The following is a 27,793-nucleotide window of genomic DNA, read 5'->3' as shown; positions in this document are numbered from 1 at the left end:
CTCACAAGTAATTTGTAAGTAGTGATAAAAAAAAACGTGAAAAGGGCTGGTTGAAGAAACACCTAGGATATGTCTTAGTGACCATTGTTCTAAATAAAGGACATTCAAAGGCTTTGTTATTATTTGTTTAATTAAAGTGCAAAATCCAAAAAAGTGACTTCCAAACTCCCTCAATATAGTACTGACAAACACTCATTGTCCAGTTCTGCATAAAGACATTTAAGCATGCTGTCACCTCATGCTGTTGTCGAATTAAACAGGAATGGAAGAAAGGCCTACACGTTAAACTAAGCTCAGTTCAACTTTGTCATGTTCTATTAATTAGTAATGAAACATCTGACACCAAAAACACTTTTGGGTGAATATGGTAAACAATTAAAACTTCAACATACAGTATCCAATTTCAACACAAACAGGTCAAATGTGTTTATGAAAAAATAATTCTATATATATATATATCCATCCATCCATCCATTATCCGAACCGCTTAATCACGGGGGTGTGTGTGTGTATATATATATACACATACACACAATTATAAATACACAATTATATATTTGTATATTGCTATATACAATATTATACTGCACGTGAACAGAATTATATCTAATGTATATAGATGTCTCACAATTCATATAAAAATACAGGTTCTGAAGTTTCATGCAAGACATTAAACACACTTGTATTACAGTGATAACATACATGTAATTTTAGACCATTTAGAACTACCGGTGACAGTATATGAACATACTTTTAATGGCATTAATGATTAAAGCTACAACCAGCGCGTTCCAATAACAAACTTGTATCTAAACTAAATAACATATTACTATTCACAATTACAACAGGATTTGATCTCTGAGCTACAGTAAACATCATGCTGATTGTAGCTTCATCATGCTATCTTTCTCCTCTCTGCTGAAGATGAAAATTCATATCATCTTTGACATCCTGTGGTATAAGAAATGATATGATTCCTGATAGTGTATTTGAAAATGTATCCTGTGAAAATGTATCTGATATAGTACAACTAAAATGGCATTGCAATCGCAGCACCACAATTTAATATTTTAACGTGTGAGGATAAAAAAAGGACCACAAGAGGTTTTGCAAAAACAAAACTCATAACTGAGTAGCAGTTTAAACAAATGAAAGGCAGCTGATTCAGGTGTTTTATATATTTGATACAAGGGCTTAAACTCCACTACATTTCAAGAACAGAGTGGGCAGTGTATTGACAGCAAAGAAGGGACTAAAATTATATATCCACAATTACATGGGATTAAAATTAAACAAAGCAGCAAATTATTTAAAAGACATTCCTGGTAGTTCAACAGGAACACTTTCTGTTGGGTTAGATGATAGCAAACACAGAGATGCACAGAGTGTGGAACAGATTAGGACTGAGCCGTGACACAGGGAAGAGGCCCAATATTAGACGGTAATATTTCTCCATCACATAGGGCTCCTTCTGCTCTATGGAGTTTTTCCAGGGTCACCTGTAGCCCGCTCACTGGAGCTGGGATTTGGACATGTGTACAGCTGCTTTGTGACAATGGCTGCCCTAAAATTTGACTTTATTCTTGAAGTACGCTGAAGCGGCTTTTCAAACAGCAGAGGAGATATGGTCTTGACCTCAAGGGTTTGACAGCTCTTGTTCTTGAAAAGCTGCTTGCTACATTTCAGGTTATGATTTGGTCATCAATCCAAAATCTAATATCTACTGACGATGTTATTTTGTTAAATGTTATTTTGGTAAATCCAAGGACAGATATCCTTATCCTTCCGCTAGCGTCTGCGTCCATCTGTACACACTCCTACTTGATGTTCTTGAGCAGAGAGGTGCGTGCGTTCACCACTGCCTTGAAGGCGTCCTCGCTGCCGGGCGCCACACACTTATCTGGGTGCAGTAGCACTGCCAGCTTCCTGTAGGCCTTGTTGACTTCCTCCCTAAGACCAAAAACAACATTCATTGGACTTAGTATAAGTCCCAATGTCCAGCATTCCATTAAACAAAGGGGAAAGTACGATAAGTACAATTAAATAATGACTAAATGGTCTAATGAGATGCATCAGTAAATATTACTATTTTGAAATAAAACCAGCAACTTTTCAAAGTGCTTTACACCACTGAACAACAGTAAATAAAAGTGTTATTCTCATCTCCATTGTTAGTGTGTTCCACAGCCTTGGAGTGGCAATTGTAGAAGCACAGTCACTTTTAACCTATGAGAAGCTATTAAAATACTGCGGTGAAGATGATCTCGAAGAGATGGGAGCAGAAATGACACAGCACCTAAAATATACCTAGGTCCTAATTCAGGGCTATTCAACTATATTTTTCTGTGGGCCAGATTTGACAGAGAGCTCTGACCTGTGGGCCAGACAATTTTCAGAACTATACCAATGCTGTCATAGTGGATGTAACATTGAACGTAATTTGTTCGCCACACATAGCAAGCACATAGGATTGCCTTTAGGGTATGTGTGCATATTTATCTGTCCAGTCGTTATTATATTGTTTGTTTTCGGTATCAATCTCATGTCTCTTCTTTGACAGCGCCATGCTTCTCAAGTGACTCTGTTTTGGAAACCATGGAAACGTGCCACATAGAGACACAACGTGCTGTAAAGCACCCACACAGTGTCGTAAAATGTTGCAAATAAAATGTTATTTATTTTTACGGCGGTTTAGCAAATATTTAATATTATTTATAGGGAGATGGGCCGAGGGCCGATACAAATTCATTAAAAGGCCGGTTCTGGCCCGCGGGCCGCCAGTTGAATAGCCCTGTCCTAAACCATATCTTGAAAAATAAACACTAACATTTAGCATCAATTTCTAAACTAGAGTAATAACCAGTGACGTGCAGCTGAGACTGGAGTGATGTGATAGTCTCTCTGATACGACCCCTGGAAATAGTATGGAAACACCAATCTGGGATGAGCACTCATTTAGACATTTTATTCTGTAGAACAAACTCAGATCAAAAACATGATACAATAATTGTCACGGTACAGCCCCTGACCCCTCCCCTTTGGGCGTGTGTTTACGTTGTCTATGTCTAGATGTCTGCTTCTGTGGATCTTCGTGGGTGTGGTTGTGTCTGAATGTTTTCATCAGTCTCACCTGTGGCTCGTCTCGTCATCACTCGGGGTTTATGTGGTTTTATGTGGTTTTATGTGGTTAATGTGCGTTCGCAGTGGCGTGCTCGTCTTTGTTTGAGTCAGTCCCAATTACATGTGTGAGTGTTCTACGTGCGCTGTCTGTGCTATTTGTATAATAAATAAAGGTGACGTGTGTGCAAGAACAGTGGACTCGTGCCTCGTCCGTCTCCCTACGCCCAGCGTCACAATAATAAGGTCATTCCAAAGTGTAACTTGTTGGCTTTGAGAAACACTAAAAGAAATAAAAAAAAAAAACATTGTAGAAAACTAAATGTTACTTTTATTGAGCAAGCACATGGAAAAAAAATATGGAATCACTCAATTCTGAGGAAAAAAAATGCAATCATTCAATTGGATGTAGAAAATAAGCACACACCTAGTCAATTTCCTTTCCCTAAATGGACACCTGCCTCAGATTAGATCTGCTCGTTAGTCTGCAGTTAAAAACAGCTGGAGGGCTGCTGGACGAAGTGGAGTGGCAAAAATCATGGCTCCAACAAGAGAAATGTCTCTTGAAACAATAGAGAGGATTGTGAAACTTCTTGAAGACGGTAACTCTTCACGCATGGTTGCTAAAGATGTGGGCTGTTCACAGTCAGCTGTATCCAAGATATGGACCAAATACAAACAGCATGGATTGGTTGTTAAAGCCAAACGTACTGATAGACCAAGAAAGACCAAAGAACTTGGGAGGAAGCTGGAGCCAATATATGTGACCGAATCATAAGAAATCACCTTTACAAACAACAGTCTGAGATTCTGAAACAGGATTTTAACCATCTGCTTGACATTCTGCAGTTTTCCTAGTCTGAAGTGTTCATTTCTGGACCAATACCAACTGCATATTGGGGCAGTGGTCACTTTACCAGACTGCTGGCTCTAAACAGCTTGCTAACTACAGCCTGTGCACATCGGAAGGTAAACTTCAACAATTTGCCCCTGTTAAGAGTCCTTCTCCCCAATTGGTAGTGAGGAGCTTATTTCATTGGTGGAATCTGCTAAGCCCTCCACATGCACCTAGATGCTGTACCAACCCATCTACTTAAAGAATTACTGCATAGCAATGTAGAACGGGCAGTCGTGGCCTGGCGGTTAGGGAACTGGTCTTGGGACTGGAGGGTTGTGGGTTCGATTCCCAGACCTGAGGCCATGACTGAGGTGCCCCTGAGCAAGGCCCTTAACCCTCAATTGTTCACTTGTATAAAAAATGAGATAAAAATGTAAGTCGCTCTGAATAAGGGCGTCTGCCAAATGCCATAACATGTAAATGTAAAAATGTAGAACCTTTGCTTACTATACACTGTAAAAAATGTCTGTTGAATTTACGGTAATAAACTATAAAATAGCAACAGTAAAAGATCATAAAGTAGAAAACAGTATATTACTGTAACAGATGCAATAGTTTACTTTTAAAAAATAAACAGTAAGTAAAATAAATTTTTATAGTCATAATATGTAGAAAACACAAATTTTAAATATTAATTTCAATATTTTAGGTAAAATATATTGGAAAATTCCGTAATGTAGTAAACATTAGGGAATTTTAGGGAATTACCCTAAAAAAAAAAAAGATATTCAGTCTAAATTACAGATTTTGTTGATGAGTAGCCTACATTTCAATTTACAGTGAAAACCATTCATCAATCAGCAAAATCGCACGTTGATTTCTACAGAAAGAAAATGCTAAAAATATGGCCAGTGCTGAAAGGTAAAGCATGTTGAAATATAGGACAATGTACTGCCATTTTAGAAATTGTCTTTGTAAATATGGGTCAAATATTTATACATATAAGGAATACCGTATTTTCAGGACCATAAGGTGCACTTAAAAGTTTTTGATATTCAAGTCTTGTGCTATCATTGCTGCCTTCAGTCGAATGGTGACTGTAGAGACGTTTCTCCCGGCTGTTCTTTACTCAATTACGTTTTACGTAATGTTCTCTGGTTAGTTTATCGCTGCCAGCGTACACATGACGTATCTGTGTCAGGGACAGATTTTTGAATTCAGTGCACATACAAGGCGCACTGCTGATTTTTGAGAAAATTTAAGGCTTTTCTGCTTAAAGTCTGGAAAAGTGTGTAGCGTCGGTCCACTGGGGGCAGCGCTACTTCCCATGAGCCCCCGCGGCTCCGTTATTGATACGCATTATGTGTAAGTGTTATGACATGCTGTTGTTGATTATGTATTTGATTATATGTTTTGTTAATTTAAGTCTCCCTGTATTAGTTTATGTAGTTGTACATTGTCTGAGTCTACCTTGCGTGTTTGTGTAATGTTACAGTGCTAATGACCTGCCCTCATGTTTCACATACTATGTTTAATACGCGTGATTACGGCTTCACGCGTGATTACGTTGCCAAGGCAAAATAAAAGTGCCTTGTTGTCTTAAAATGTGGCAACAACTGGGTGGCCCGAGTGATGGCGGCCTGCCAGTAATTTACTGTGAAGTTGGACTTCACAATCAAATACTGTAAAAAAATAATGGTTGTAATGTGTTCATCATAGAGATAAACAGTAAAACTGTTGTTTTTAAAGTTATTCACCGTAAATAGGTTTATTTTTAAAAGTTGTTAATTTTACAGCGTATTATTGTAAGCTGTAAAGTCATTTTCCGTAAAAAGAACAGTTCTAAATGATGAAATTTACGGTTGTCAAAAAAGATACCGTAGTGTTTTTTACATTGTCATCATTTTTTTACGGTAAAGTTCTGGCAACCACAGCTGCCAGTCTTTTACCGTAAATTTAACGGATTTTTTTTACAGTATACCGTGAAGCCATGTACAAGATCACTGTATTTTTTACAGTGAAAAAATGGCAACCACAGCTGCCAGTTTTTCACCGTAAATTTGACAAGATTTTTTTTACAGTGTAATTAACTATTTGTCAAACTGTCACGGTGACGGCTCCGGACCCTTCCCTGTGGGTGTGTCGTTACGTTGTCTGCGTGTCGTTAGGTCCATGTTTGTACTTCCGTGGGCGTGGGTTGTCTGTGAGCGTGTTCGTTTGTTACACCTGTGCCTTGTCTCGAGATCACGAGGGTGTGTGTTAGTCTGCTATATAATGTGCGTTCGCGCAATGTCGTGTGCTCGTCTTTGTCTTGGTTTGCACGTCGTGTGTGTGTTTGTGTTAAACGTGCTAATAAAAGCAAGTAACGTTGGCTACTGCAGACTGGATCCGTGTCTCATCCTTCCGCCCACTCCCAGCGTCACAGAAAGACGAGCCTACAACGAGACACAATGCCAGGCTACAAGGCGAAGCCCAAAAAGGGGAAGAAGCCCAGCAAGCGGCACCACCGCTCTTCTTCCTCCCCCCCGCGCCGCGAAGCCCCGCCAACTTTGGCGCAGCTCGAGCTGGACCCGGTCTGTGCGTCCCTGCTACGACAGGCAAGGGTGCACCACAACCCCGAAGCGGCGGAGAAGCTCCGCCAGGAGGCGGTGCAACTTTGGGTGAAGTACCACCCCCCTTCGTCCAGAGAGCTTTCACCCCTGCGGGTGAGCTCCTTTGCGCTCGGCGGTGTGGAGAAGATCCCAGAGAACGAGTTTGGAGAGGGGGATTCCGAGGCAGAGGACTCGGACGAGGAGGAGGGCTACCCTCCATCGGTGGGCGAAGCGTCCACTGTGGACTACTGCGGAGGAGTGGACTCGGCTCCCTCGGTCTGCTCCGCCCCCACGGTGGACTATGGGGAAGGCGAGGAGGAAGGGCTGGACTACCCTCCATCCGTTGGCTCTGCTTCGGCAGACGATCTTAGTGAGGGCGAAGGGGACTATCCACCCTCCTTATATTCCGCTCCCACCGTCTACTACGGAGAAGACGAGGAAGAGCGCTACCCTCCGTCCGTGTACTCGGGTGTTTCCGAGGGCACGGATAGCGATCCCGGCACTGAGGAGGAGGGCAGTCCGTCCCTATCTGAGCGTTCTGCCGGGACCGTCAAGGGGTGGAACCGCTCCGAGGGAGGCGCTTCCTCTCATTGCTCCGAGGGGAGCGCGATGGAAGGCTCCCGGGGTGGCAGCCCGGAGCTGCCCATGAGCTGGAGCCAGGGCAGCGAGGCGGCGACCGAGATGGAGGTGGATGCTCCCGCTGTCTACTCCAGAGAGTGGTCGCGAGGCGAAGCGGGTGTATCGAGTGGCCAGTCGGACGAGGAGTCAGACCAAGGCACGGCACCAGGCGCGTCAGCCCAGCGCGCGGCACCAGGCGCGTCAGCCCAGCGCGCGGCACCAGGCGCGTCAGCCCAGCGCGCGGCACCAGGCGCGTCAGCCCAGCGCTATACCAGTGCTATATACCGGCATACCAGTGCTATATACCGGCACCAGGCGCGTCAGCCCAGCGCGCGGCACCAGGCGCGTCAGCCCAACGCGCTGCACCAGGCGCGTCCGCCAACCATACTGCACCGGGAGGAGGCTTCGCGGCAAATGCGGGAGGGGTCCCGTTCGCTGCAGCGCCTGCAGCTCCCGTGCTCTCTCCTCTCATCGCCCTACTCATGGCGCGTAGCTTGGCGCCTGTTTCATGTCCGTCTGTCCCTGTTTTCGTGTTTGTTCCCGTATGTTTACCTAATCCCCTTTTCCCGTTCGTGCCCATGTTTGTGCAAGTACCTGTATGTGTATTCGTGAATGTACCGTTTTGTATGTCTAACGTGTTTTCCCCTGTCCTCCCAGGGAGGGTGTACTAGAGCCGTTCGTGGCGGCTCCCGCCGTCGGGGGTGACGGCTCTCGGAGGCTCAGGGTCCCTGAGGCTCCGGATCTGCCCGTTGGTGCTGGTTCGGGGCTTTCCAGCTGCGCGGGACGCTCCGGGAGTAGCGAGCCCCTGGCGGAGGGTTCTGTCACGGTGACGGCTCCGGACCCTTCCCTGTGGGTGTGTCGTTACGTTGTCTGCGTGTCGTTAGGTCCATGTTTGTACTTCCGTGGGCGTGGGTTGTCTGTGAGCGTGTTCGTTTGTTACACCTGTGCCTTGTCTCGAGATCACGAGGGTGTGTGTTAGTCTGCTATATAATGTGCGTTCGCGCAATGTCGTGTGCTCGTCTTTGTCTTGGTTTGCACGTCGTGTGTGTGTTTGTGTTAAACGTGCTAATAAAAGCAAGTAACGTTGGCTACTGCAGACTGGATCCGTGTCTCATCCTTCCGCCCACTCCCAGCGTCACACAAACTAGCAGTCATCAAGCCGCTAATTAAAAAACCTGGTCTTAACCCCCCAGGAACTGTCCAACTATAGGCCAATTTCTAATCTGTCATTCATATCCAAAATTTTAGAGAAAGTAGTTTCTTCACAACTCCCTTCCTTCTTACAGACAGAACATGTCTTAGTTATTTCATTCTGGATATAGAGCTCATCACAGCACTGAAACAGGACTGACTAAAGTACTGAACGATCTCTTAATATTCTCTGATAAAGGACACATTTCTTTCCTCATACTGCTAGACCTCAGTGCTGCTTTTGACACCATTGATCATAATATTCTACTTAATAGGCTGGAGACACTCATTGGCATAAGAGGTCAAGCACTCTCCTGGTTCAGGTCCTACCTGACAGATCGTTACCAATTTGTACTAGTAAATAACGCATGCTCAGAGCATTCTAAGGTAAAATATGATGTCCTGCATGGATCTGTACTGGGCCCCATATTATTCTCATTATATATGCTTCCACTGGACACCACCATTCGTTGGCATGGTATTAGCTTCCATTGCTACGCAGATGATACTCAGTTGTATATATCTTCCAATCCGGATGATATCACTACTACTCTCAAGATTGAGAACTGCGTCCAGGACATTAAAAACTGGATGGCGTCTAATTTTCTTCAACTCATGGCATTACTCTGGCTTCCGATTAAATATCGAATTGAATTTAAAATTATGCTATGTACGTTTACATCAATGGTGGTCTATATGGATATAAAATAGCCTGCCGGAGCCACATGCTAATCACTGTCACGTGAGCTATGTACATTTAAATCAATGATGGTTTAAATTGATGTCCACACACTCAGTCTGTATTGTCTATCTTTTTGCATGCTTCTACCCAAGACGATTGCATGCAAGCATTTACAAGCTCCTGGGAGATGGTCTGGCTTGCCAGTGGATGTACTGATGCCGGGGTTGGATGTGCCTTTGCCACAAGAGGATGTGCTGATGCTAGCTCCTACCTGAGGCTCACCATCTGCACTGAAGGAACTGTGACTACTTGGCCAGGGAACAAGAACCTTAACTAACTGTAGAACCACCTTTTGACCACAAATACGGACATGTGCTAAAGGGCCGCTCAATGGAGGATGGGTTCCCTTTTGAGTCTTGGTCCTCCCGAGGTTTCTTACTTGGTTTGCTCATTAGGGATCTGGACGCATACGATTGTAAAGCTGCTTTGTGAAAACGTGTTGTAAAAAGTGCTATATACATAAATTTGACTTTGACTTTGAAATTCAACATCTTTTGGAGGCGTCCTGAGCTTTTTTAAATCAGCTTCACCCTAACAAGTTTGGGACTCAAATGCTTGTGGGTAGTCCAATGTATGGAATCACTCACATGCGGAACTTGCACCTGACCGCCAGCAGTAATGTCAGTAATGTCAGTCATAGGAGCTTACCATCTCCTGTCAGAGATGGATTGAATATCTGGCAGTACAACTCAACAGTACTTATTCAGTTCTTTTGATTGTTAACCATCATCCTCCCAGACTACATACAGATTTTCTTGAAGATTTTGCAAAAATGCTTTCTAGGATTTTAATTTATTTTGATTATGTTTTAATTGCTGGGGATTTTAATATTCACATGGATATATCCACAAATCCAATCACTTCAGAGTTCATGAGGATACTTAACTCTTTTGATCTCATACAGCATGTATCAGGCCAAACTCATAAGCACGGCCACATTTAAGATTTGCATATAGGTTAATAATACTGAAATTACTGATGTTGCAATCTCTGATCATTTTGGTGTATTTTTCAATATGTCATTATCTACTAGAACACTCAGTGAAAAGTGCACAATAACCAAGCGTTATCTCAGTGCTGGCAGTGCCGTGGCCTTCACAGACATGATACAGTCCCTCCCTCCTCTCTCAGAAAATGGGAATCAGTTAGTTGAAACATTCACACACAGAGTTAGTAACTGTATTGATACTGTGGTACCAAAGGTAACGAAAATTATCTCTGGTAAAATTAAGATGCCCTGGAGAAACACTCCATCTATTGTAAAATTTAGGCAAGATTGTAGGCAGGCTGAGAGACATTGGCGAAGGTCAAAATTGCAAGTACATTTTGATATTTATAAAACAACATTGCAGAATTACAACAGTGAAGTGAAATCAGCAAGGAAAAACTATTTCTCTACCTTAATCAATTCATCCAATAATAACTCAGCTGTCTTTTCAGAAGTATAGATTAGCTAGTAAACCCCACCTCCTGTGTCTTCCCTGAATTTGATTCAGTTGAAAAATGTGATGAGTTTGCAATATTTCTTAGGGACAAGATTACTAGTATAAGGCAGAAGATAGTAAAAGCAATAACAGACTATCAACCCTTATATCAGTTACTCAGCCTAACTTTAATATGTCTTATTTCCAAGAAGTGGACATGGTAACACTACTTGATGTGATTTCATCACAAAAATCCTCTACATGTGAACTGGACCCTTTACCAACATGCTTTTTCAAGCAGGTACTGAGCTCATTAGCAAATGAAGTTCTAACAATTGTTAATCAGTCTCTGCAATTGGGAGAATTCCCTCATATTCTTTAAACTGCTATGGTTAAACCACTATTAAAGAACAGAAATCTTGATCCCACAATTCTCAATAATTATCGACCTATATCTAACCTTTCCTTTCTTACCAAAATCATTGAAAATGTTGTGTCAATCCAGTTGAATGATTATGTCAAAGCAAATCAAATAAATGACACTTTTCAATCTGGTTTCAGAGCTCTCCAAAGCACTGAAACAGCCCTAGTTAAGGTAGTAAATGACTTGAGATTGAATAAGGATGCAGGCAAACTCTCAGTCCTTTTTCTGCTAGATTTAAGCGTCGCTTTTGACACTGTTAATCATGAAATACTTCTTGATCGACTACAGAGCTGGGTAGGCCTTAGTGGCTTAGTCTTAGACTGGTTTAGATCGTACCTAACTGGGCGTGATTACTTTGTAGCATTAGGTACCTCTTCCTCCACACGTCAAAAAATAACTTGTGGCGTCCCCCAAGGATCAGTTCTTGGGCCTTTACTATTCAACCTATATATGCTTACATTAGCACATATCATTAACAAACATGGTATTAGTTGTTGAAGAAAACAACCAAATTTCCACAGTCCTTGACATGGGGCTGCATGTCAGGCAAAGGCACTGGGGAGATGACTGTAGTTCATTCTTCTATCAATGTACAAGTTTACATTGTTTTCCTTCAATTGAACAGATTTTTGGAGATGATGACATTGGGGAAACACATATTCAGTCGATGTTATGGCCTGCAAATAGTCCAGATCTCAAAACCTTTGGTGGAAATTGGAAAAAAAAAAAAGGTCCACAAGAAGGCTCCGACCTGCAAAGCTGATCTGGCAGGTGCTATCAAAGAGAGTTGGTACCAAATTGATGAAGAATACTGTTAGTCACTCATCAAGTCCATGCCTCAGAGACTGCAAGCTGTTATAAAAGCCAAAGGTGGTGCAACTAAATACTAGTGATGTATTTTGAATGTTGTTTTGTTTATCTGTTTTTCATGATTCCATATTTTTTCCCTGTGCTTGCTCAAAGAAAGTCACTGTAACGTTTGACTCGGCCCTCCTCCCGTGTCGTTCTGTCATTTACTTTATTTGTCTTTGTTTAATTGTCCAGTGTCATGCCCTCTGTTTTATTCCCTGCCCAGTATTAGTCTCATCAGCTGTTTTGGGTTTGTCCATGTAATGAGTTGGGGTTTTATTCCCTGTGCATTCATTCCTTCGTTGTAGGTCTTTGTTTGTGTAACTCTCAGGTGCTGTTACCATGCCACTAAACCCTGTTATGTTGGAGCTCTCTGCTCCAAAACCGAGTACTTATCTCTCCATGGTCCTGTTGTCTGAGTATCTTCACTGTCGAGGTTCAGTCATTCCAATCTAGACGTTCGCTGTATCGTTTATTCATGTTTAGTTCTCTGACTGTTTAAAACTCCTTGGTATTTGTGTCTTAATAATTAGTTGTTTCATCAGTTATTGTGATGTGTCCTTCTAGTCTCGTGTGTTGTTTTATAGTTGATTGTGGTTTAGTTTCCTGTCTGTTTAATTCTCTTCATCTCCTGCCATTTCCTTAGTCAGTTGCTTCTCCGGTAATGGTAGTCCGTTTTTCTTACGTTCAGTTAATATTCCATGTCCGGTTGTTTGGAATTTATGGTTATTGTTTCTCATGTTTATTTAGTCTTTCATTCGGTTGTTCATGTATGTCGTTAGCCTATGCGGCTTTGATCCTTTGTGTGTTTATTGTATGATTTATGTTATCGCTATATGTTAGGTTTATTTGTACAAATTGGGTGAGAGTCTGTTATGCCTCGCCGGTCTCGCACCGTCCGCATTGGCGCAGTTAGGCTACGAGCTGTTACCAACAATAAATCAACCTCTCTCCAGCAATTGTGTCCGTCTCCTAATGCGAAATCGTTACAGTAACATTTACTTTGTTTCCACAATGTTTTTTTTCTTTTAGTGTTTCTGAAAGCCAACAAGTTGCACTTTGGAATGACCTTATTATTGCATCATGTTTTTGATCTGAGTTTGTTCTACAGAATAAAATGTCTGAATGATTGCTCATCCCAGACTGGTGATTCCATACTTTTTGCCAGTTGTACTAAATTCCCTGAGAAGCTTATTAGACCTCGACAAGAGACTGTTCACAGTTTCATTCTAAGTTATAATACTGTAGGGCAGGGCTGGACAATTCATTTTTACAAGGGGCCACATGAGAAACCTGAATTGTGTCCGAGGGCCACACAAACAATAAACTTGCGCGAGTGTGCGCGCGCCGAAAATGATGTCATCGCGGTGGCTCCGTCCAACTCGTGCGAACTTCCGAGAACAGCAGAGACGTTTATACTTGCCGCGTCACATTCTGTGCATGATGTGTGTTAGTATAAATAAACACCCCTCAAAAACAGGGGAAGGAACATTTACCTGACCAATTTTAATGTTGGTTTTTGTTTCAGATTTGAAAAGTGCTGTAATTTAGGCTAAAGTACTTGAAAATGCTTGAAATTGTAACTACTTATAATAATAATAATAATAACATTTTATTTGTAAAGCGCCTTTCTGGACACCCAAGGACACTGTACACACAGGAAAAATAAAATACAATATAAATACAAATAAATATGCATAAAAATAGAATAACACTACAATTTTCAAATCTCACCCATAAGCCACTTTAAAAAGATGAGTTTTAAGACCAGCTTTAAAAATATCTAAAGATGAACAAGCCCGCATTTCATCAGGGAGCCCATTCCACAGCATCGGACCCGTGACACAGAACGCTCTTTTCCCAGTGGAATTTAACTTATAGGGCGGAACCACAAGCAAGTGTTGGCTTGAGGATCTAAGTGTACACATCGGGGAGTATGGCTGGAGTAACCTACTTAAGTAGGAAGGAGCAAGGTCATGCAGGGATTTAAAAACCAACACTAGCAGTTTGTACTGGATGCGATACTGCACTGGAAGCCAATGAAGGTGACACAGTACCGGAGTAATATGCTCCCAAGATCTTTTATGGGTAAGCACCCTTGCAGCTGAATTCTGCACATACTGCAGCTTGCTCAAAGCCCGCGCAGGGAGGCCATACAACAGAGCATTGGAGTAATCCAGTCGACAAGTGACGAATGCATGAATTAAGGTCTCAGCAGCAGCAAAAGAAAGGAAAGGGCGAATCCTAGATATATTCCTAAGATGGAAAAAGGCTGCCCTACATGTATTTTTAATGTGTGACTCAAAGGATAACGTAGAGTCAAACGTGACTCCGAGATTTCTTACCTCAGCAGAGGTAGAAACAACCAAACCCGGAATACTGACATGGGTGTCCCCAAGTCTCCTAACTGTAGCAGGAGAAGCAATTATGATGGCCTCAGACTTTCTATGATTCAAACTCAGGAAGTTCTCCATCATCCATGCCTTAACATCCGTTAAGCAGCTCAACAAGGCAATAGGAGGCAAGCTATGGGCAGGTTTTGTGTAGATATAAATCTGCACATCATCAGCATAGCAGTGAAACTGCAGCCCATGCTGCCTAATGATGTCACCAAGAGGAAGCAGGTACAAAATGAACAGCAAAGGTCCAAGGACTGAGCCCTGGGGGACTCCATGTAACACAGAACAAATTTCAGATTTAAAACCTCCAATAGAAACAAACTGCTGCCTGTCAGAGAGATAGGAAGTGAACCATGCTAACGCAGTTCCAGTTATGCCAATCATATTTTTAAGCCGAGATAGCAATAGGCTATGGCACACTGTGTCAAATGCTGCAGTCAGGTCCAGTAAAATAAGCAAGCTAACCAGTCCCTGGTCAGCCGCCATCAACAAATCATTCACCACCCTAACAAGAGCAGTTTCAGTACTGTGGTTTCTCCTAAAACCAGACTGAAAGACTTCAAACAGATCACAGGATTCAATATGTTCCTTTAACTGCACAGCTACTGCTTGCTCCAACAGTTTATTGAGAAATGGGAGATTCGAAATGGGCCTATAATTATCCAAATTCTCGGGATCTAAGCCAGGTCTTTTGAGAACTGGAGTGATGGCTGCCAGCTTCAAACATGCCAGAACCATTCCTGAGCTAAGTGAAGCATTAATGACCATGGTAATAAGAGGACAGACAGACGGAGAACAAGCTTTCACCCATTGTGTTGGCATGGGATCCAGTTGACATGTCGTTGCCCTAGAGGTCGTCATAAGCTTTGCAACCAACTGCTGATCCACAGCACCAAAAGCCGCAAAATAACTGCTACTGGACTGCGAGAATGGTCGAGATGTGTCCAACACATTCACAGTAGACTGAAACTGTGAGTATACTGTGTCTATTTTATGATTGAAAGAATCCATAAAACAAGAACAAAGTTCAAACGACGGAGTTAAAGGAAAACTCTTCACAGGGCCGAGTATCCTATTAACAGCTTGAAACAGAGCTCTGGGATTACCGTGGGCACTATGAATAACATTAGAATAATAAAGTGTTTTAGCTTCCTGCAGTTTTTCTTTGTAAATCAGGACATGATCCCTGTAAGCACAAGCATGCACAGTCAGGCCAGTTCTCTTTACAAGTCGCTCTAGCTGTCGGCCAACAGCTTTCACCTTGCGCAGCTCAGAAGTATACCAGGGAGCAGGCTGAGAAAAAGATACAGAGCGAGTTCTGAGAGGTGCCAGGTGATTCAGAATATCTGACAGTGTTTCATCATAGTGAGCCACTAGCAGATCCGGATTCAAACATTCAGGTATAGTCCTCCGTCTGAACATCTCCATAACAGCCAGTGGACTAACATTTTTGAGGTTCCGAAATGTAATCTGGCGTGATTGGTGCAGCCCTCGCAGAGGTCGTGACAGTGGAAAATCAAACAACACAGCTTTATGATCAGACACACATAGATCAATGCTATTAAAATTAAAGGGAGATTTACCCACAGAACAGACAATGTCCAAGGAGTGGCCTTTCTTGTGTGTAGGAAAGTTGACGTGCTGAGCAATATCGAAACTCTGAAGCACATTTAGGAATTCCTTGGCAAGCATACAGGTACCCGAATCAATATGAATATTAAAATCACCAAGCAGTAACAAATCAGAGTAAACAGAGACAAGTGAAGAGATTAGCTCAGAAAACTCAGCCATAAAAACCGAAGTTAGCTTAGGAGGACGATAAATAAGCACAATTAGTACGGGTCTAGCAGCAGAGACTAACATAGCCAAACACTCAAACGATGTCATGTTCGAGATTGAAACAGATTTAATTTTAAGGTTAGATCTGTAAACTACTGCAAGTCCTCCACCACGACCAGTTAAACGCGGTTTGTCCATGTATTTGTAATGTGTATTTGTGTGTTTCATTTCACAACAAATAGCTATCTGACTGAACAGTTCTCTTGTATTACGTTAACAAATACAAACCTCTTGTAATCCCAGGATGAAACATGAGAGAACGTGATGATGTTAAGATTGGGCGTTTTGAAAATAAACAACCATTAAATAATGTAATAAAAAAGCGAATTATTTCGAATAATTTCGAGTATATGTATAAATATTTAACTTAATAAAGTTCTACGTGCTGGGAAATATTGAAATGGACCTTGAAAGTGACAAATGCTTTAATTCCAACTTGTATAGGTGTATGAACCCTGACTTTATGAACATAAAGTATGTATGAACATGACTTTGTCACGCGGCGCACGGGCGAAGTTACAAAATTTGAGAGGTGCACGACCTCGCAAATCGACAGCGCGCAAGGCCCTCGCGCACAGGCGGAGCCACAGCGATTATGTCATTTTCGCCATGCAGATGCTCGCGCCGCGTCAAGTATAAACCAGGCTTAGACCTAGCTTTAAAGCACTTCTACGGCACTATCAAGGTCCATTTCAACATTTCCCAGCTGACTCAGGTTCTCTCTAAGCTTGGTTTCTGGAAAAGAAAACCCGGAGTTTTCGTTAACTCTGAGTTTACTTACCCGGTTTCGTCACTGAATCCGCTTTCTGGAATACCCCCCTGTTCAGTCAGCTATTTGTTGTGAATCGAAATAGTTACAATTTCAAGCATTTTCAAGTACTTTAGCCTTAATTCCAGCACTTTTCAAACCTGGAACACAATTAAAATTCATCAGGTAAATGTTCCTTTCCCTGTTTTTGAGGGGTATTTCTTTATACTACCACATATCGTTTCGGACAACACTGCACAGAATGTGACGCGCCAAGTTTAAACGCCTCCGCCGTTCGCGTGAGGTGTGCAGAGTCGCCACTACGTTCACTCGCAAAAGTATAAATTCAGCCTTAACTTGTCGCTGATCCTTGTTTTTCACACAGCTCACACACACGCACGTACGTCCACACGGAATTAACACAAATGTAGAGCGTCACAAAATAAAAGCGTCACAGTTGTATTGCACGCACGACATAGATATTTGTTTCATTTATGCTTGGCCTCTCGCGGGCCGGACAGGGACGCTCAACGGGCCGGATGTGGCCCGTGGGCCGTAGTTTGCCCAGGTCTGCTGTAGGGGTTGGGATTACCAGTAGAGTAAAAAGAACATACAATAAATTAACAATTTAATACACAAGACATATTTACAGAATGAATTTATTTCATTAAGAAATGCACTCATCACACATTATTACAAACCGGATTCCAAAAAAGTTGGGACACTAAACAAATTGTGAATAAAAACTTAATGCAATGATGTGCATTTAAAATGCAGGGTGAAAAATGCAGGGTGTTCCCTGAAAGAGACGACGTCTAGATGGGAGCAGATGTTGTTCTAGAACCTGAACAACATATTTTAAGTTCTTCATGGAACACTGGGACGCCATGTCATCCGGACCAGAGAGGACAAGGATAACCCAAGTTGTTACCAACACTCCGTTCAGAAGCCTGCATCACTGATGATATGGGGTTGCATGAGTGCTTGTGGCATGGGCAGCTTGAATGCCTGGAAAGGCACCATTAATGCTGTTCGTTATATGCTCTATTTCCTTTTTTTAGCTACTTGTCCCAAAGTTTTTGGAATTTGTTGACACTGAAATTTTGAATCAAAATATTTTTTCTTTAAAATGTTACATTTACTTAGATTTAACTTTTGATTTGTTATCCATGTTCTATTATGAATAAAATATTGACATTTGCCATCTCCACATCATTGCATTCAGTTTTTAAGAGTTCAGTGTCCCAAAAATCCAGTTTGTATTAGAAAAATCTTGTATGTGTACTAGATCTCTTAAAGTTCAAGACAAAGATGCCAAAGATGTTTTAATGGTAGTAAACACAGTGTCATCACCTTGTGGCTCCAGGCTTTACCCCCAGCATGTCCCAGCTGTCCTTGCTGCTGCGGATGCGTCGTATGGTATCAGCCTGCTCTTTGGTGAAGCCTATGTTGACTTCCGGAGTCGGTCTCCTCCCTCCATTCTCACACATATCGGTTATGGAGGAGAAAAAGGCCTGTTGAAGGTCAAAAAGAGATTTCAAAATCTTTAAACAACTCTAAATCTAAACGCTGAGGTGGTTCAATGCCATTTCTGCATTTTATAAGATATGAATTTTTAAAAAGCACTATAATTCTCAATAAATACCAATGCCTATAGTAACTTTTCAGCTGTAATAAGTGAATGCTTATGCAACAGTATGACATGTGGTAGAAGTAATGTGATTTCTCTGATTTTTATCCATTAAAACTACTGTTTAAGCTGACTACTGTTTCATATTTATATAATGTCACAATCACGGGCAGATGTTAAATTTCACTGGGGTGGGTGTGTACAACTGAAAAGTACTCAACAACAATTCCTGCAGGGAACACCAAAGGTGCTACCAAAAATGCTGATGTATTAAATATGAGTTAATGGTCTCAAAAACTCACTGTGATGATTATGTTAACTGTGGATCTCCTGCATTCACAGATATATACATGCATTAGAAGACGGTACCATCCTGTACCAATATGATGTGGTGTTGATGTACAGGACTCACCATTGAGGTAAATATGCAATTGTAAATGTGTAAAAAAAAAAAGTCTGTATTTTTAAGTTCTCACTCATTTTCAGTGTAGCTCAGTGGTCAGCTACTACTAACTTCATGGCCATAATTTTCACCTTTAGTCCAATTTTTAATTCTCACATCAAAGGAAATTAAAACAAAATATTATCACTTATACAGTATGGTAAATACTCATATCCATTCTACTCATATCTGTACTGCTGTCATAACTGGTTGAGAAGCTCAACCATCACAGAGCATGTGAGAACACAAACCTGAAACATCTCACTGATGCCTTCACCACTCTGAGCAGAACACAAACCTCAAACATCTCAGTGATGCCTTCACCACTCTGAGCAGAACACAAACCTGAAACATCTCACTGATGCCTTCACCACTCTGAGCAGACGTCTCAAAGTAGTGGAACCCCCGGCTCTCCGCCCACAGCCTGCCTTCACTCTCGTCCACCACACGCCTTTTGGTCAAATCAACCTGTGAGAGAGGAAGACCGTCCTCACATCTGTTTGTCCTCACACACATTTGTACAGACTTGGTGTGGATGCTTACATATCTCAGAGAGCAATTGCATATGAAACAGTTCATCATTTTTTTTTATAATTCAGAATAGATTTAACAGAAACGTAAAGCTGACCTTGTTAGCACAAACAACAAAAACGATGCTCTCCATGTTGGCTTGAGAGCCCATCTCCTGCTTCATCTCTGTGAGCCAACTGTCCAGACCATCAAAACTCTCCCTCAGCCCCACATCATACACCAGGATCACACCCTGAGAGTCCTTATAGAACTCATTACGTACCTGTGGAATCACAATATACTACAATGTACCATTATGTATGATATTATGACAAAATCCCCCGCAGAGTTATGACGGTAGTGGACCCAAGTGCCTAGTCTGTAGAAGAAACCTAACTCGCATGCAATGCAGGAAAAAAGGGAGAAAACAAAACACTAGCGGAGTATATTCAATGGGGAAAGAATAGGACAGAGGTACTCAACTGGCGGACCGCGGTCCGGATCCGGACCCGAACGCAGTCCTGTTCGGACCCAATCTCATTCCTGATTAACCGGATACAGTCCAAAAAATATATATATTTATTCATTTTGATGGGAGAATTAATTTTAAACCGGAGCATATATTTCAGGGCTATAAACACTCCATTACGAGTGTTACGTAACTCAACAGAGACAGAGACTGGGTGGCGAGACACCAAAACGCAGTGTAACACAGAGAGATAGGTTGAAGGTTGGCAGCAAAGTAGTCAGACAACTCAGCCATGAGACACTGCATCTGTCTTCCTTATAACACAAGGGCGAAGGGTGCAGGCCATCACCGCTGATTGGGCTGAGGTCTGGCTCGTGGGCTCCTCCTGGTGGTGACAGAAGGACCAGCCCTGGAGCCAGCCCTGACTATTGATATTTTGATAATCTATATGATTCTAGAAATAATCATAAAACAATGTTACTGAAATGTAATTATTAGATTTGTAAACACTAAAACCAGCTTTCAGTAAAACAAAAAAGTTACTGATTTCAGTAGAGTAATACTATACTCTACTGAGCTCAAAGGCATTTCATCCCTGCACAGCTTTAAGAAGAGTCTCAAAACCTTCCTTTTTAGATCTGCTTTTAGCTTTTAGTTAAGCAACTTTAAATCTGTTCCATCTTATTTACTTTATTCACTTTATTACATTATTTTATTGTGTTGTTTACTTTTTTATCTTTAATTTCTTAATATTTTCCCTTGTCTTTTTATCTTTGCCTCCTTTTAATGTTTCTTTTTAAAATGTATTCAGTAAAGCACTTTGAGTTGCATGTATACAGGTGCTATACAAATAAAGTTTATTATTATTATTATTATTATTATTATTATTATTATTATTATTATACATGTGTGCTAAGATATTCAATACTATACATGTCTGCTGAGATATTCTGAGAAAGATATTTCCCACACACACACACACACACACACACACACACACACACACAAATAATAATAAGTGCATCAATACCTCATAAAAGAATGGATGTCCAGCCATGTCAAAAATGTTGACTTTTATTTCCCTGTCACGCACTTGAACCCTAGTTCGGGGAGGCAAGAAAAAAAAAAGGTTTGAATGCATGACAGCTCCCCCTGCATTGTACAAACTAACAAGCCCGTTATGCTCATTTGCTGTATTTAGTACTAAAGTTCAGGAACTAAGGTTTGTTGATGGCTAAGAATAGTAGAATGCTGAGTTAGTTACTTCATTGACTGACACTGTTTGTCAAGGCACATAGCATTGTAGTGAACTAAAACCTAAACTAAACTCAGTGTCTTCAGCTCAAACTCATCACTTACTTGGTCACTCCATAATCTATCCCAATTGTTGCGAGATATTTGGGTACAAATCTCTTCTCACAGTATCGTTTAATGATGCAACTCTGCAAAACAAAAAAAACAATTGTACTAAGCTAAGAAAACATATAGGGACTGATTTTTGATAAAGCTAACAGTGTAGAAATTAAAAGAATATTGCATGTATCATCCAGAGAGAGAAATAGAGGAAGACAGACAGAGACAGAGATAGACAGAGAGAGAGAGAGACAGACAGAGAGAGAGAGAGAGAGAGAGAGAGAGAGAGAGAGAGAGTAGGTTGGCTAGGCAACATTAAAACTAGCAGGCCATGTACTAACTCCATTGTAGTAAACATTGCTACTAACATTATTAACTTTACTACTGACATTACTACCTTTTCTACTAACATTACTGGCATTACTATTGATGCTGCTAACAATGCTATTGGCATTACTACTGACATAACTACTGAAATAACTGCTGACATTACTACACACACTCACCTTGCCAACCTCTGCATTCCCAAGACTGATCACCTTAACCCGCAGAGATTTCTTATTGTCCCTCCGTTTCTGTACATTGGTCTCCATTTCTGATGTATATCATCAATGCCTTAGGAGAAAATAACATTAACCTACCAAACACGCAGTCAGTTCTGTCGCTTTGAGTGTAAGTGTAGTTACATATATGTAGCTATAAGTGTAGGTGTGTGTAGTTGTATTACATATGTAGTTACAAGTGTAGTTGTATATATGTAGTTATATGTGTGTATGTGGTTATATAGGTGTGTGTAGTTATATGTGTGTGTGTGTGTAGTTATATAGGTGTGTGTAGTTATAAGTGTGTGTAGTTATATGTGTGAGTGTGTAGTAGTTATATAGGTGTGTGTGTAGTTATAAGTGTGTGTAGTAGTTATATAGGTGTGTGTGTGTGTAGTTATATAAGTGTGTGTAGTAAAATAAATGAGAGTGTGTAGTAGTTATATAAGTGTGTGTAGTAATATAAGTGAGTGTGTAGTAGTTATATAGGTGTGTGTGTGTGTGTAGTTATATAAGTGTGTGTAGTAGTTATATAGGTGTGTGTGTGTGTAGTTATGTGTGTGTTGTGTGTGTAGTAGTTATATATATGTGTGTGTGTGTAGTTATGTAAGTGTGTGTAGTAGTTATATAGGTGTGTGTGTGTGTGTGTGTGTAGTTATATAGGTGTGTGTAGTTATATAAGTGTGTGTAGTAATATAAGTGAGAGTGTGTCTGAGCCGTGAAGGGTTTAGTCCGCGGAACTCGACTAGCCTACACTACATCTACACAACACCGACCACACCGGTTTAAAGATACACGCTTTTACGCATTTAGCTACGGCAATTATCTATTATGTCAGTAACGACCAGTAACGACATTCGTTTAACAAAAGAATAGAAACATTGCCCAGCTTCGTTTCGATAGATAGTTATAAATACCCTAAACTAGATAGATCAGCCAAACAGCTGCGTAGCTAGCTGACATATTTGTAATTCTTAGATTTACCCAAACAGATTCGTCGCACTCCTCGACTGGTAAATATTTAATCACCGTGTCTTTCAAATAGTAACACGACCTGATGAGACTGTCGAAATCATAAAATAACCGCAAACGCAAATTACATACAGCAGAACAGCTGTGTTTCTATAGTAACATGACCAAATAAGAGTCCTAGACGAAGCGGTTCACTTGATAAGCACATTCGACAAAAAAGAGAACGGAAGCGTGTGAATCCGCATATTTAGGCGAGAACCCGCACATTCAGGCGTGAACATTTGGGTGTGCTTATAGTTCTACGCATTATCTTATAAACATATAAACTTTTGAGCTCAATATATTTTATAATTTGTAACATTGTGTGTATATACTATATATATATATATATATATATATATATATATATATATATATATATATATATATATATATATATATATATATATATATATATATATATATATATATATATATGTGGCCAGGTGTAGAAGGAGGGAATCACACAAACCAGACAGCTCTAAGATTAATGTGGGGCTTTTATTTCCCGACTGATCAAGGAAACAGCATTAACTTTGTTTGATTTGAATATTTAAATTAACAACTAAAATTAACAAGTACTTCGGGACAAAAAAAGAAAGACAACAGTAGTGGACTGTTCATTCAAAAAATTACAGACAACCTCTTTAACGGAAGGACACACTCCAGTGGACAGTCTTATCTCCCCTCTAAATCAAACAAAGATACATCTATATCAATAAAACTCATTTTTACATTGTTACCACATAAACATTTAATAAAACTTTGTTGAAACACTTACGCCGACATACTACTGGTGATACTTATTAACGTCTCTGTCCGTTACAGTTTCAGTTAGGCTCTCGTGCTGGGTGACGTCATACGTGCAATTTCATACATGCACGAGAAACTGGCCTATACTACCTCTCAACAGTGCCACCTATTGGATACTTAAAATAGCATACGAGGCAAAGGAGAGAACGATGACCATTTCATATGGAAATAATAACTTTATTATTCACCTGGCTACATTCTCCCCTGCCTGAAGTCAGCGTCCCGATGACTTCCTAAACATTAACTGTAGCATTTTGCTTTGACGTGTAAAGAACTGTTCCCGCTAACACCTAAAACAATGCCTCTGGGGTGAAAGACACAGCATTACATGCAGACATGGGTAAATTGAATGGGTTTCTGTTTTTGCCAGCATTTGTTCTAGCACTTCTGCGTGGTGGAGGTGTTGGCATAGGTGTGTTTTTATCTGATTGTCCTACCCTCCGCCGCGGAGCAGGTACAGGTATCTCCACTGGTTCCTCTTCAGACAAACCTGGACTTTTCTCAACAGGTTGTGGTTGAAGAGGCATTTCTTCACTGGAGATGTCACCCAGTTCAACATCATGTGATTGCTTACTTCCCACATCACTTCTACTTTCATCTTCAAGTTGACTTTCAAGGTCCTCTAACATTTCAGCAATGGGTTCTCGGACTTGATCCACCAACAGGAACTCAGGTTCTGACTCAATAGATTCAGCTTCGGATTCCAAATCAGGCTCACAAACAGGAGCTGCTTGGGGAATGTGTCTTGGAGCTGGTATAGGATTTACACACAGGCACAGATTGGATCTATGCACTCTCTTTACTGGTCCTCCATTCACAGGTACCACTGCGAGTGTCGTTCCTTGTACATCCATGACTTTATACACTGTGGATGACCATGCATCTTGGATCTTATTTCTACCAATAGGGCGATGACGAAGATAGACATACTGGCCTATTTCCACTGGTGGACAGTGCACTTTTGCATTCTGGTGAGCCATTCTGTCAGCAGCTTTCTTTTCTGCAAATGCCTTGGCTCTCTCATGGGCATCTTGCAGACGTTCTCTGTGGGCTGTAAGCCAATAAGACCCTTCTTCTTTTATTTGTTCTTTTCCTAATAGTGCATCAACTGGTAAGTGAGGTTCCACTCCAAACAACAAGTAATATGGGGAGTAGCCAGTGGAGGAGTGGGGTGTCACATTATAAGCATACACGAGTTCTGCAAGGTGCTCAGGCCAGCGTTGTTTTTTTTCAGGGGGCAATGTTCTCAAGAGGTCATGCAAGGTCCTGTTAAACCTCTCACACTGGGGGTTTCCTTGGGGGTGATGAGGTGTGGTGCGTGTTTTCTTTACTCCATACAGCCTACACAATTCTGCAATCACAGCACTTTCAAAATTTCTGCCTTGGTCTGAGTGCAAGCGCACCCGTACTTTAAGAACCACTCGTTTAATATGACTTTAGCAGTTGTGTCTGCTCTCTGGTCTCTTGTGGGGAATGCTTGACTAAACTTAGTAAAAACATCTGTGACTACGAGTACATTTTCGCAACCATTACGGGCACGCTCAAGGGTGGTGTAGTCTACAGCTACAACCTCCAGTGGACGGGTAGCTAAGAACGGAGTTTGTGGTGCGTGAACTTTGGGCTGTGGCAATTTGGTTAAAACACATCTCTGGCACTTTTTAACCCACTGCTCCACATCCTCATGCATCCCTCCCCAAAAACATCTCTGTTTTAGTAGACCAAGCGTCCGTTCTATACCTTGATGTCCCATCTGATCATGTACACTGGAGAGCACCTTTTCTTTGAGACATGCAGGTAACAACAGCTGGTGACATTTTCCGAGGTGAGCATCTTCGATCTCACGGTACAGGAGTTCATCTTTTTCTTTGAGACGGGGCCACTGTTTTAGGAGGGAACGTACTGGTAGAGGCAAGGTTTGTCTTTCTTTGAATGATGGCTTTCGTTTCCTGTTCCAAAACTTTTTCAACACCCTAAGTGTGGGGTCAGAGGCTTGGAAGTTCTGGAGCTCAATTTTAGTGTAACCAGGGAGTGTAGGTGTGTTTATATGTATTCCATCATCTGTGTCTTCACTGTCTGGGTTTGAGGCATTTAACTGCCTCACCTGAAATTGCTCAACACCTGCAGATACTAACTCAGGATCTAAGCCAGTGCCTACTCTAAGGCTGTCACATATGGCAACACAACCATCGAACTCTGCATCCTCTGAAAAAGGATCTGAGTCACTTAAAGCTGGCTGTCTGGAAAGGGCATCAGCTGCCGAGTTACAGCGACCAGGCCTGTACTTAACATCAAAATTAAATACAGCCAACTGTGCAACCCAACGCTGCTGGATAGCCCCTAACTTAGCAGTGGAAAGGTGACAAAGTGGATTGTTGTCTGTCAGGATTGTGAACTTGGACCCGAGGAGATAACTCCTAAACTTCTCTGTAACTGACCATTTTAATGCAAGAAGTTCTAATTTCATACTACTATAGTTTTTGTCGTTCCTTTCAGCCCCTCTGAGTCTACGACTCGCATAAGCTATGACCCTTTTCTTCCCTCCCTGAATCTGGTACAGAACTGCACCTAACCCCAGGTTGCTAGCATCTGTCTCTACTACAAAAGGAAGCTTAAAGTCTGCATAGCCTAATATGGGTGCACTTGTTAACTTTTCTCTAAGGAGTTCAAAAGCCTGGGAACACTCTGGTGTCCAAGCGGACTGAAACAACTGGTTGGCTTTGGTCAGGCTGGTCTCTCTGAGGCAGGTATTGACCACATCATGGAGAGGTCCTGCAACCTGGGAAAACTTCTCAATAAACCTCCTGTAATAGCTACAGAAACCTAAAAAAGACCTGAGCTCTTTTACAGTACTGGGAATGGGCCAATCCTTTACTGCATTTATTTTGTCTGGATAAGTGCCTATCCCCTCAGCTGATACTCTGTGACCCAAAAACTTGACTTCGGACTGGAGAAAGTGACATTTCTCAACTTTAACTTTGAGACCAGTGTTTTTTAGCCTTTTAAGAACTGTCTCCAGTCTCAGCAGGTGTTCCTCGAAGGTTTGGGAAAACACAAGGAGGTCATCGAGGTATACTAAAACTATTTGAAACACAAGGTCACTCATTGTTGCTTGCATTAGACGTTGAAAGGTGGCTGGTGCATTGCATAATCCAAAAGGCATCCGCAGGTATTCGTATAGGCCAAAAGGAGTTGTGAAAGCCGTTTGGTGCCTATCTTTCTCATGGACTGCAACCTGGTGGTAGCCGCTTGCAAGGTCAATACTGGAGAAGAACTTCGCATTGCACAGAGCATCAAGACTTTCATCTATGCGTGGCAGTGGGAATGCATCACGTCTGGTCTTTGAGTTCAGCTTTCTGTAATCTACACATAGCCTTAGACTGCCATCAGGTTTTCGGACTAGGACAATTGGCGAAGCATAAGAGCTGGCACTCTCCTGAATCACACCCTTTCTTAATAGTTCTGATATGTGGTTTCTGACCTCTTTGTACTGATTTGGTGGGATCCGTCTGTAGGGCTGGGAAACTGGGGTCTCATCCATTACAGGAATTTCATGTCTGACTTGGTCTGTGTAGCCTAGGTCATCATCATTCACTGCAAAAACATCAGCATATTTTAACAACAGTGACTTTAACTCTTCTTGCTGCTCTGGAGTGCCCCCTAGATGTAGCCGATTAAACAGGGTCTGTTGGTCTCTGTTGGGACCTTTACTGCCCTTCTGATTGACAGTAACTTCCTCATGGTTAGCCGCTATGCGCAGGAACTGAACTTCATAAGGGTCACCTTCTAAACACTGACAGGGAGTAAGAACACTTTAACTGGGAGCCAGACATCATCTTGTGAGAAGTTGATTACTTGGATTGGAAAATTGTGACTATTGGCAGATATTACAGTGGGCACAACAATCACTCCACCAGGCAGTGGGGTGTTGCCTGGTTCAAATGCCAGAGTGGAGGGGTTATTACAATGTCTCTTAGGGCCCCTAAGGTAAACTGTGGAGACTGATCGAGCAGGCAGGTGACATTTATCTTTTTGTGCCACACGTGCCACGGCTGTCTTTGCTACCATTTCTGTTTCCTGTACATGCTGAAAGGCCTCTCTCCAATATGCATCCAGCTCTCCTCCTAATGCTGCATCAAACTCTGCTAGTATCAGCTCTTTACATCGTTTAGCAATGTTCATTCCAATAATACCAGGTGGGGATGAATCAAGTTCTTTGTTGTCTATGGTGCTATCATCTTTTGTT

At 41.6% G+C, this 27,793-nt stretch overlaps 1 protein-coding gene across 2 annotated transcripts; it reads right to left on the bottom strand.

Annotated features, from left to right (window-relative positions):
* Positions 1-112: 112 nt before the first annotated feature.
* dnajc27 (DnaJ (Hsp40) homolog, subfamily C, member 27) lies at positions 113-22,868 on the bottom strand. Of its 2 annotated transcripts, XM_076987752.1 has the most exons (8): positions 22,711-22,868; positions 21,691-21,799; positions 21,191-21,273; positions 20,862-20,931; positions 19,481-19,645; positions 19,198-19,320; positions 18,134-18,294; positions 113-1,950 (listed from the first exon to the last, which is right to left on the bottom strand). In XM_076987752.1, the coding sequence occupies exons 2-8, from the start codon at positions 21,775-21,777 to the stop codon at positions 1,818-1,820; spliced, it is 822 nt and encodes a 273-aa protein (XP_076843867.1). In that variant the 5' UTR covers positions 21,778-21,799; positions 22,711-22,868; the 3' UTR covers positions 113-1,817. The 2 variants fall into 2 exon arrangements, with proteins under 2 accessions (XP_076843867.1, XP_076843868.1); XM_076987753.1 differs by lacking the exons at positions 113-1,950; positions 22,711-22,868 and adding an exon at positions 17,469-17,788 and having other exon boundaries at positions 21,691-22,703.
* Positions 22,869-27,793: the final 4,925 nt, after the last annotated feature.

This window comes from Brachyhypopomus gauderio, unplaced genomic scaffold (genome assembly GCF_052324685.1).
Source record: "Brachyhypopomus gauderio isolate BG-103 unplaced genomic scaffold, BGAUD_0.2 sc56, whole genome shotgun sequence".
In the NCBI taxonomy this organism is placed as follows: domain Eukaryota; kingdom Metazoa; phylum Chordata; class Actinopteri; order Gymnotiformes; family Hypopomidae; genus Brachyhypopomus; species Brachyhypopomus gauderio.
The sequence above is the reverse complement of the archived record's forward strand: the minus strand, read 5'-3'. Positions and strand labels throughout refer to the sequence as shown.